General features: G+C 37.5%; 1 protein-coding gene across 1 annotated transcript in view; it reads right to left on the bottom strand.

Annotated features, from left to right (window-relative positions):
* Positions 1–11,142, bottom strand: part of TTN (titin) — a gene marked incomplete at its 3' end in the record, with an annotated part of 102,830 nt that overhangs the window by 16,969 nt on the left and 74,719 nt on the right. The window contains exons 83-96 of the mRNA XM_010074370.1: positions 10,722–11,009; positions 10,260–10,547; positions 7,223–7,504; positions 6,677–6,955; positions 6,285–6,566; positions 5,887–6,165; positions 5,117–5,404; positions 4,694–4,972; positions 4,321–4,599; positions 3,944–4,222; positions 3,127–3,414; positions 2,685–2,972; positions 1,869–2,159; positions 867–1,154 (exon numbers count right to left, since the gene is read on the bottom strand). Of these exons, the coding sequence (XP_010072672.1) occupies positions 867–1,154; positions 1,869–2,159; positions 2,685–2,972; positions 3,127–3,414; positions 3,944–4,222; positions 4,321–4,599; positions 4,694–4,972; positions 5,117–5,404; positions 5,887–6,165; positions 6,285–6,566; positions 6,677–6,955; positions 7,223–7,504; positions 10,260–10,547; positions 10,722–11,009 (3,978 nt within the window). The remainder of the gene's footprint in view (positions 1–866; positions 1,155–1,868; positions 2,160–2,684; positions 2,973–3,126; positions 3,415–3,943; positions 4,223–4,320; positions 4,600–4,693; positions 4,973–5,116; positions 5,405–5,886; positions 6,166–6,284; positions 6,567–6,676; positions 6,956–7,222; positions 7,505–10,259; positions 10,548–10,721; positions 11,010–11,142) is intronic.

The raw sequence follows: 11,142 nt of genomic DNA on the forward strand, positions 1-11,142 counted from the left end.
GTTTTAATTAACTTGTATTTTTCTTCCCAGATGAAACTGAACACTGTGGGCCATATTGTGCTGTCCATTAACTTCAGTCAGGTCATTTATATTCTGCATGTATGGATGCAAATTCATAGATGGATATGCAAACAAGAAGCCTAATTTTTCTAAAATGGATCAATTTTTAGTGAGGTATTCTCTTTTCTCTCTATTTCTGGAAATTTCACCCTCAGAGTTACTTGCATTTTTTATCAGTGATCTGTTAAATTTTTTAATTTTTTTATTTTTTTTTTTTAATTTTGCGTAGTTCTTAGCCTTGTGGCTACCCATGTAGTGAAAAAGATACTATGTCTACCTCTTACTGAACTTCTATGTCTTTTATGAAATGGTAAGACAAGACTTACATGGAAGGACTCATGCTAAGACAATATTTACTTTCAACTAAAACGTCAGAATATCTTAGAGCTGTAAAAGACCTGAAGCAATTACCCTCTAAGGCTACATGCTCAAGCAAATTCCTTTTGTATGTTCCTTTAATAAACACCACTGTTCCAATCCTTTCCATAAAATATGCATGTCCACGTAATTTCACTGATTTAGCTTGCATTTTTCTTAAATTCAGTGTTTAGATTTAGAAACTAAATTCTTAATCTTTTGATAAGAATATACTATTAATTTGATCTCCCACTGCTTATGTCACTACTTACGTATAATTTATGGATAAATATACTGTCTTCCCAGATTGTATAGTTTTGCAAAGAACTAAAAGATACTAGTTGTTTGCTATTAGATTGTTAACATTTTTGTTCCACAGAAAACAAAGAAGGATGGAATTTTGTTTTAAGTTTCCATCATATGCCTTGATTTTCTTCATATTACTGTACCTTTAACTGTCACTTTAGATTTGCAAGTATCAGTGCCAGCGGCATTTGAAGCTTTGCATACATATTCTCCTGAATCAGATTTGGTAACTGCAGCAAGTTCCAGAAGAGCTACTCCGTTAGCAAAGCTGAAGTTGCATTTGTCTGAAGCTCTTATTTCTCTCCCTGCCTTGAGCCACTGAATCCGGATTGGCTGCGATCCTTGGACATGGCAGCTGAGCTGTATGGTATCGCCTTCCTCTGCTACTGTAGGCTGAAGAGGCTGATCAAAAACTGGAGGCTTTTTAGGTTCTGGAATATGAAAATGCTTGCGTGAATACTCAAGGAAGGAAAATACTATTAAGAATGTAAGAAAGAGAGATATACATGTGATTCTTAAGATGGCAATGGCAAGGAATGAAGGAGGATAAACAGAAGTCTGAGAATGTCAATCACAGTTTTAGAAAATTGAATCAATATCAAGAGAGCATGTTTTCTATGCAAACGTGAGAAATATCTCTCCTCCACATGGCAAGGATATTCACATGCAAAAAATAGTGGAAGAACTAAAGCACTGCTATTAGGTTGCAAAACTATATAAGCACCTTTAAAGAAACAAATATGCTACCTTCTGCAAGAGCATTATGATGGCCATGCTGCCAAAACATGTTGTCAAGGCTGCCCAAGCTTAGATGTAATTGTACAGAAAAACTGTTATTCCATTAAAAAAAGAATGACTGAAAATTCAACAGAAATGTCACAAAAAGATTTCAATGTTCATTTTAGATCAGTCTTGTCAAATAACAAAAAAGTAAAGCCCCTCCATGAAAAATAGTTTTATTTTAATCATGAAATTAAAATAATTCCTTGATTTTGTGGTTTAAGTCTGTTTGATCTTTTCCATCTCAGGACAAATTACCGCTGTTAAGGGAAGTAAAACCAGCTCACAAAATAGAAACTATATATTTGCAGCCAACATACAACAAAGAAAAGCAAGAAGCAAAGAAAAATAAGACTTCAACTAACCTCTAATAACAACAGAAGATGTACACAACACACTTCCTGCTTCATTGGATACTTTACAGGTATATAAACCAGCATCTGATTGCTCTATGTTCTTTATATGTAACAGTAAGGTATTATTTTTGAAAGATATTTCACAACGAGGGCTTGCATGAACTTCCTGATTGTTTTTATACCAAGCAACAGTCAAAGGTTGAGAGCCAGAAACACGGCCCTCAAGTCTGAGTTCATTCCCTTCTGTTTCTTCCACTACTTCAGACAATTTCTTAGTAAAATTGGGTGCAGTTTTTCGTTCTATAAAAAAAAGAACATATTATTAAAATTCTGTGAATCAAATCTGAAATGAAAAATTCTAAAGAAATTTTTTCAATAATAATTTGAACATTGGAGAAGAGGTATATGCTCTCATTTAAATAGGACTTCTTGGTTTTTTAAGTGAAATTATGCCAAGATAAAGAGCAGGTGTCTTGCTCTTACAGTCACTGTCATAGTTGATTTTCCTATTTGGAAAAAAAAATCCTTACATTGATTTAAGTCAAACGACATTTAAAAAAAACAAGATTTTTTTTCCCAGGATTCAAGCAAGAAATAGGCCAAAGACTATAAAGAAAGTAAGACGAAGAAAATATTTTTTCACTTCTCCTCTCGTTGTTAGTCACCCTTCCTAATTCCCTAAAGAGACTCATGGGTATCTCCAGATAGATAATTTCAAACTATATCTCGAAAGGTTTTCTCAAATTTATCTTGCAGCAATAAGTCTAACTTCCTTTATAATTAAAGGAATAAAAATATTCATACAACGTGTTATCTATTCAGTACCTTTAACAGTCAGTTGCGCTGTGCAAGAGTCCTTTCCAACTTCATTGCTAGCATAGCACGTATACTTTCCAGAGTCTCCCCTGTCAACTCTCAAGATGGTCAAGTGGGCTGTGTTGTCTACATAACTGATCTGGTAATTTCTTCCTGTTCTAATCTCTTGGTTATCTTTTGCCCAAGTGACTCTAATAGGTTGTGTTCCAGAAATGTGACACTCAAAGTCAGCACTTTCTCCAATAATACCATCCACAGGTGTAATTGGGATGTCAAAGAAAGGGGGAGTCTTCCCTTCTGAAGAGTGAAAGAAATAAAAAAGCGTCACTTTAAAATCTTGATTTGCCTTAAACCTCTGTGAAATAAATATTATTTGTACAATATTAAATCCATATATAAAGCAAAAGTGAGTTTTAAGATATTTCCATTAAATGTTTCACAGTCCACCGACCTGTAAGGACAAGCCTGCCACTAGAAGAAGCAGTCCCGATCGCATTGGTAGCCGTGCAGGTATATTGCCCAACAAGGCTCCTATCTGTCTTCAAAATCTGGAGAGTTGCTACATTATCTATGAAGGATGTGTGAACATTGTAGTCCTCTTTTACAGGTACACCATCTTTAAACCAAGAAACTTCAATAGGTTCTGAACCAGCAATGCCGCAATCAAATGTAACTTGTAAGCCAACAGTTTCATGAACATCTCTTAATTTTCGTGTAAAAGAAGGAGGAAGCTTACGCTCTGTAAGAAAACAGGTATTGTACAGTGAGGGCTTTCAGAAAATAAGCACCTATTGCTCTACTCACCAATAATCACTGCCTAATATACTGTAGAATGTGCTGGATTTTTGCTTATAACTTCTGATTAAAAATGTTATTTAGCATATAATTTATTTAGAACCTGATGTTAAAAGAGCACTGTGCATACAGTTGCAGGAAAACATGTAACCATTCTGCCCTGGGTTACGTCCAGTGATCTTTTTTAACCCTCAGGACTGCTAATGGTGGAAACAATCAAAGCAATATCCTCAATGGGGAAGGAAGATACAGAAGCTTGCATCCCTGCAGAAGAGCTAAGGTCAGTAAGAGACATATTTTGATTATCTTTAGTGGTAAGCCTTTGTTAATAGAAGACAACACCATAGGGTATCTTACATGTTAAGAAACATCAAAGTGTTTGACAAGGAAAAGATAATCTTTGTTCTTTGAAACAGCAAAGCATACTTAAGAAAAATCAGCCATTTTCCTATTTTTAAAAAAGAAACATTCACCTTGAACTGTCAGCAAAGATGATGAAGCAGCCTCCCCAACAGTGTTTTCTACTTTGCAGATGTACTCCCCACTGTCACTACTGTCTACCTGGCTGAAAACCAGAGTGGCAACTTGGTTCTTAAAGTGCATTTTCACAGTAGCAGTTCCTCTCAGCTTTGTATCGCCTTTGTACCATGATACAATCATTTCTGGTGTTCCAGCAACCTGGCACTGTAAAGATGCAGAATCCCCAACAGTCACCTGCACTGGCTCCAAGGGTGTAACGAAGTAAGGTGGTTCTGAAGAACAAACACACACCATTAGCATAAAAAGGTAGTGCACAATGACCAGCAGTAGTTCAAATAACACTTGATGAAGTGATGGTGGCTTGACGCACCTAGTATTGTGATTGCACCGTGACAATTATCTTGGCCAGAATCATTTTCAATATGACAAGAATATTGTCCCTGATCTTCTAGTCTGCTACTAGGGATTTCCAGTATAGCAGATGTTTCTGTAGTGGTGACGCTACACTTTTCAGAGTGTGTTATTTTTACTCCATTTTTCTTCCATGTCACTGAAATTGGTGGAGTACCCGTATAGGTGCATTCCAAGATTAAATTTTTCCCTTTCTCTACACTTAAATCATTCACCTTCTTCACAAATTTGGCTGGTTCTATAATGAACAATGGGAAGAAAACAAATTAAATAAAGCCAAGAGATCATTTTTAGAAGCATAAGAAGCATAAGAAAAAGTAGTCTGAACAAACCTTTGACAAAAAGATGTGTTGTGCAAGAAATCTTCCCTGCCTCATTAGAGACCTGGCAGGTGTACTCTCCACTCTCAAGTGGATGTACATCAAACAGCTCCAGTTCTGCAACTGAATCTTGCAAGGTGATGTTGCATCTGTGTCCTGGTACTAGCTCAACACTACCTCTAAACCATTTAACTTCCAATGGAGAGGAACCTTTTATGATACTGGTAAAAGTTATGTTTGCCCCAGATAAAACATTCAGTGGTTCAGGTTTCTTCACAAAAGATGGTGGTTCTAAGGCAAATAAAACACAGACAGAAGTACATTTGAATTTCTGATTAAGAGCATACTAATCAGAAATATGTAACAAAGTAAAGAATGAAGTCTTTTGGAAAATAAATTTGTGCCCTCTGACTCTGCCTTCTCATTGATACTGACCTCTAACACTCAAAAACGCACTGCATTCATCAGACCCAGCTACATTAGTGGCTGTGCACAAATAAGTTCCCATATCAGATTCCTGAAGTCCATTCACTTTCAGAGAACAGGTATTGTCTGTAAGGGTAGCCTGATACTTGTCTCCACTGGTAATCTCCTGTCCATCATGAAACCAGGAAACCTGAATAGGTGGTGACCCATAAACTTTGCACTCCAGTACAGCAGAAGAACCCAGCTGACCATATGTTTCTTTCAGTTTTCTTGTGAAAGAAGGAGGTATAATACGATCTGCATTTGTTTAAAAAAAAATAAATTACCATACAGGAGATTAAAATGCAAATAGTTTCCCATGCATAATAAAATCAGTTAAATTTCTTTTGATATATCTGCTTTAACAATCTGCCTCTACACACCTAAGTCATTGAAAAATAGATAGCTGATGACTAAGGATATGCTGGAGACTTCATTCACACCTTTTGAGGGACACCTTTTATTTTTGCAGTTCTTTTTCATAAGCAACAATATTGCATGAGCTGTCCAAGACATGTAGATTAAAGGTGAAGCAATCAAGCTCTTGCAACAACTCCTGCCCCTCAGAGGTTAGGTAGGCATCTATTCTTTATGCCTGTCAAAGTGGCATGCAAGTACTCCTAAGAATATACAAGCAATGAGTCTCTCAGGCTGCCAGTCGTGAGAAACAGTTTGCTATCTGAAGACTTTGTAAAAGAACTATAGGATCAGATGTGACTCAAAAAGAGAAGTCCACTAACCTGAAACATGCACTGAAGCTGTGCAACTGCTTTTACCAACACTGTTTTTCACCTCAAAAGTATATTCTCCACTGTCTTCTGGTCCTGTACTGAGGATCTTAAGCCCAGATACTTTGTTGAAGAAACTGATTTTATATTTATGGTCAGTGGACAGTTCATTCCCATCCTTAAACCACCTAGCAGTAAGCTCTGGTGTGCCGTCTACTGTGCATTCCAGAGTACAAGAGTCTCCAGCTGTAACTTTGACTGGGCCTGGCTTCTCTACAATGACTGCAGGTTCTGCAATGAGATGCAAGCCACATTTTTAAAAACAACAATGCAATAGTTATTAGTATCATAAAAACTGAAATATTAAAGCATTTTAAAACACATTGTGTTTTTTATCCCATGCTACCAACCTAGCACTGTCAGCGTGGCAAAGCATTCCTGAACTCCAGCATCATTTTTTATCTGACATATGTATTTCCCAGCGTTGGCTGGCTCTGCATTTGCAATCCGCATAGTTGCAATGTTTTCTGAGTAGGAGATCCAAAGATTATCACTTTCTCTAATGATTTCCCCTTTGTCTTTTAACCACAGAACAGAAATGGGCTGTGATCCTTCTACTGCAGCCTGCAGTTCAATCGACTCCCCAACTACAACAGTAAGGTCACTCAGCTTCTTCACAAAGGTTGGTGGTGCTATTTAAGAGAAGATATTTAACAGTAAAAAAACACGCCGAGAGCGGAAAAGTAGGAGGAGAATGACAGGAACAACAAAATGCCAAGAAGGTGCCAAGATTTATACAAACCTCTTAGTGTTACAGAGCCAATACAGGAGTCACTTCCCACATCATTTACAGCTTTACAGTGATATTCACCAACATCTGCGGTATCCACACTAAGAATGTGAATACTAGCTAGGTAGTTCTCAGACATGACCTTATACTTCTTGCTGCTCCGAATTTCTCGTTTGTCTTTATACCATGAAATCTGGAATGGAGGAGTGCCCTGAAGCTCACATTCCAGGTGAATATCAGACCCTTTCAAGGTCTGGACTGGATGGGGCTTCTTGGTAAAAATGGGTGGTGCTGAAATAAAAAAGGGATTAAAGTTTGTGTTATTTGAGCAAAGGAGATTAAAGAGGACAGACTATTCAAGCAGCCATTCTGATGCTGAACAGCAAAGACAAACCATAAATAAGAAAGGTCTCCCACAACATAGCAAACAGGCAAGAGATTTGCCATCGATTCAGACAGGTTTTGGCCTCTCTGACTAAAGAAAGTGGGATTTAGCAGCTTTTCCACAAAAGAGGACTCATACAGATAGGAAGGTAAAGAAAGAATTGGAATTCTGACCTTTTACTTTCAGTGAGGTGCTGGTGCTTGCACTACCTGCTGGATTCTGAGCTTCACAAGTGTAATCACCACTGTCTTCAACACTGAGGTTGTGCATTTCAATGACTGCCACTGAATCCACAAAGGACATTTTGTATTTTTCACTGGGATGGATCTCTGTTTCTCCTTTGTACCAGGTGACTTTGATTTCTGGAGATCCACCTATTTTGCATTCATACTTAGTGGAATCATGCTGTTTCACAAGTCTTGAGGAGTCTAGTTTCTTAATAAACCGTGGTGGTTCTGGAAAGCCAAAAAGGGGAGATGATGCTTTAAACTGTATTGATTCTTTGAAGAAGCAGGGAAATATGTAATAGAAAATGTAAACTTTGGGGATTTATGCAAACATCCTAATTTTGCAATTACTATGAATTTTTTTTCATTATTTCAGGTTGGTTCAAAATCTAGTTTAGGAAGCAAACAAGTTCTCTATCTGCATTTCTGTTAGTTTCTCCTTACTTCATTGTCCCACTCTACTTCTCCTTCTATGTATTCAGCACAGATCAGCTGATGTGTTGTTTTCTTTAAGTAATATCCTCTTGCAGTATATGAGTAATCAAAATGCCTGATGGAAATGCAAGAATCCAAACTGTTCAGCCAAGAAATATTATTAAGAGCATTTATGCTGAGCATTTATGCTGAGCATTATAGCAACTGCTTTATATTTTAATATTGATATAGTCAATAAGTGTACCTGCATCATAACCCTTAAAACATTTATTGCAAAGCCAAACGTAAGGGTACATATAAGGAATAAAAGTCAAGGAGCTTAGGTAGCAAACAAAAGAGGTTCAAAATAAACATGCTGGGAAGAATTACGAGAAAGCTGATATTACAGAAATTGGAGTTAAAGGTCCTGTGACTGAAAAGTAAACTGGATGGTTACATTTTGTTCTGTAAGGAGAGAAACGAGTAGAAGTTTGACACTTTTCATCAAAGGTACCATACAGATGATTCATAATCACAAGACTTACTGCTCATAGATCAAAGATATAACTAGTAAAACCAAGAGGTGGTAATGTGGGCACAACAAACAAATCTCTCTGCAAAACAGGATGACTGCCTCTTTGTGCATCTGTCTGTAAAGTGTAGGAAGAATAACTATTTTATTGTTGGTTACTTTAACTTGTGGGACATTTGCAGAACATCCTATGCTAGTAACAAAACTTCCTTAGAGTTTCTAAAAACAGAAAGGATGGCTTATTAACACAGGGACTCTTGTAACCTTAGTAATTTACTATCAGATTTCTCTTTGACAAAGACTTGATTATCTATCTGCACATTAGCTGGTGCTGAGTAGACGCACTCTAACTCCCTTCCTTTCCAAAAATGAGGATATACAAGTTGGTAAGGCATATACTTAGAATGTAACAGTTTCTAGAACCTAGAGCAATTGTTAAAAAAAAACAGATTGGGAACATCAGATGTTAAAGTGGGAAAGTTAATAAAAAACTAGGAGATTTTCAAAGTCAATTGAACAAAAGATATTAATTTTACAAACAACAGGCTGTGTGTCATAGAAGTGAGACTGCATCTGCTCAAATTAAACACATGCAAATCAATGCACAGAAAGAGCTTGCCCTTCCAAGTTCTATAGAAACTGACTGACAAACAATGAACATCATTAATTTTACAGCCCTTGGGAAATGGTACAAATTCTACAGGATTGAAGTGAGTGCCAGTGTAAATTCAGAATTAATAAAAGAAAATAATCATCCTGGGCGGGGGGGGGGGGGAAGAATTCAGGGTTTTTAAAAGGGGTAAGAATTTCAGGATTTTATGAATAAAGAGTTGAAGAGTAATAAATAAGCTTAGTCGGCAACATTTTATGAATGGTAACACCAGTCAAATAAACCTACCAGTAACGTTATCATTAATAATAAACAGAATTGTGACTCTGGTGGAAATAAGATTTAAATCTGTTGAAGAGGTTAGATTTCTTGCTACCATTTTTCAATGCTTTTTGTAAGTCAAGCTACATAATAACAGCATCCCTACTTGCCACTGAAACCACAGCTAATTCAGTCTGCCACACTCTTCACACTCGCACCAAGAAAAATCCCTATTAACAAAATATAATCTAGATATACTTAATATATTTGACAATCAATTAATACAAAATCTTGCTAGTGGTATTTCAGCTTCTTGTGTTATCTCAGAGAGTAAAAGTCATAGTAAATATTCTTGAAATGTTTTGGGTTTTTTCCCTCCCAAATTTATACAGAGGGGAAAAAAAGAGAAAGCACTAAATCAACAGGGACATTTGAACTCATGCATAATTTAAGTAGTGTATTTTGCATTTGTTATTTTATAAAATCAGTAAGAATGAGATATCCAGAACAGCTACGAATAAATCCAATGTTCCTACCTACGTTGAAAAAATGACACTAATATTCAAGCATCACTTGTACCAGGACAGTTTGATCCAGTCATATAATTTAGATCATTTAGATACTATGTGGAGAAGCAAAGAGTTGACGGAATGGATATTTGCACAAAGACTGCCCTCAGATCCTCCAATTTTGCTGTCTAGAACAGCAGTTTTCAATGTTTTCAGTCTGTGGAAGAGTAAAACTATTTGCAGGAGCTGCATACCCAGTAAAAATATATTTAAGTCTCATAAGTGATCTGAGTTTCTCTCAGTCACCCTTCCCTACCCTGTACAACTTAGTGAATGTCACTGCTGGAGAAGGACTTTAAGGAAGGCAGATTTTGCTGGCCAGTAGGGCCATTCATAAAGGGACAACAGGGTACTAAGTCAGAGTTAACATTTCAGTTGAAGAATCCCTTTGATAAGACAAGTCATGCACTATACCAGACCAGAAGAAAGATGAGTAAATATTTAAGTATTACAATAATATTTAAACGAAATAAGACATCTCAGTGTAGCCTCTTGTAAAGCTTGTTAGTCTCACACATATCTGCATTCAGGGTTTTGTTTTCCAGTTGTCTGCCTTGCAAAGAAAAACCTCACGAATGCTAAAGCTCACAGCAATACCTTGTACAGCCAGCTGAGCTGCGCACGCATCCTTTCCAACACTGTTGCTGGCAGTACATGTGTAGAGTCCAGCATCCCCTTTACCGACTTTTAGGACTGTCAAGCTGGCCGTGTTTTCCACCAGCGTCATCTTGTAGTTGCCACCTGGACGGATCTCTCTGTTGTCTCTGGTCCAAGTAATCCTCATGGGAGCAGAGCCAGTTACGTGGCACTTAAAGGTTGCACTTTCCCCTCGGGCCACATCAATAGATACTGGCTTGATGTCAAAGAAGGGAGGTTGTAGATGTTCTGCAAAGAGGAAAGCATGGCAGAGCTCACCACCAAGCCCTCCTCACCGCACACTGCACCATGCCATGCCCATGCTCCCTGGCCACCATACAGTGGGCAGAGTGGGAAAAAGGGCGAAGAAATAAAAGAGCAAAGACATACAAAAGATTTTTTGTTTAGGTGTGAGGTACAAACCTGTGAGGAGAAGTTTTGCACTGGAAGATGCAGTCCCCAGAGCATTTTGGGCTGAGCAAGTATATTGGCCACAGTAAGCCATACTAGTTTGCAAGATCTGGAGACTCGCTACATTATTTAAGAAGGCTGATTGGATGTTATCACTGTCGCTTAAGAGAACCCCATCCTTGTACCAAGACACCTGGATAGGCTCTGAGCCATTTATGCGGCAATCAAATGTCACTGGAGCACCAACCACCTCCTGAATATCTTTCAGTTTTCTGGCAAATGTAGGGGGAAGTTGACGTTCTGCAAAACAATAATAATCACCACGGTAAATAGGAAGCCACCCTATCAATCTAGAATTAATTCATTCTGAAATTAATAAGAACCCCCTTCTATAGAGGACAAAGAGTTTCTACAAACTACCCCAGGAAAGAGT

Source organism: Pterocles gutturalis, unplaced genomic scaffold, assembly GCF_000699245.1.
Source record: "Pterocles gutturalis isolate BGI_N339 unplaced genomic scaffold, ASM69924v1 scaffold17022, whole genome shotgun sequence".
NCBI classification, from domain to species: domain Eukaryota; kingdom Metazoa; phylum Chordata; class Aves; order Pterocliformes; family Pteroclidae; genus Pterocles; species Pterocles gutturalis.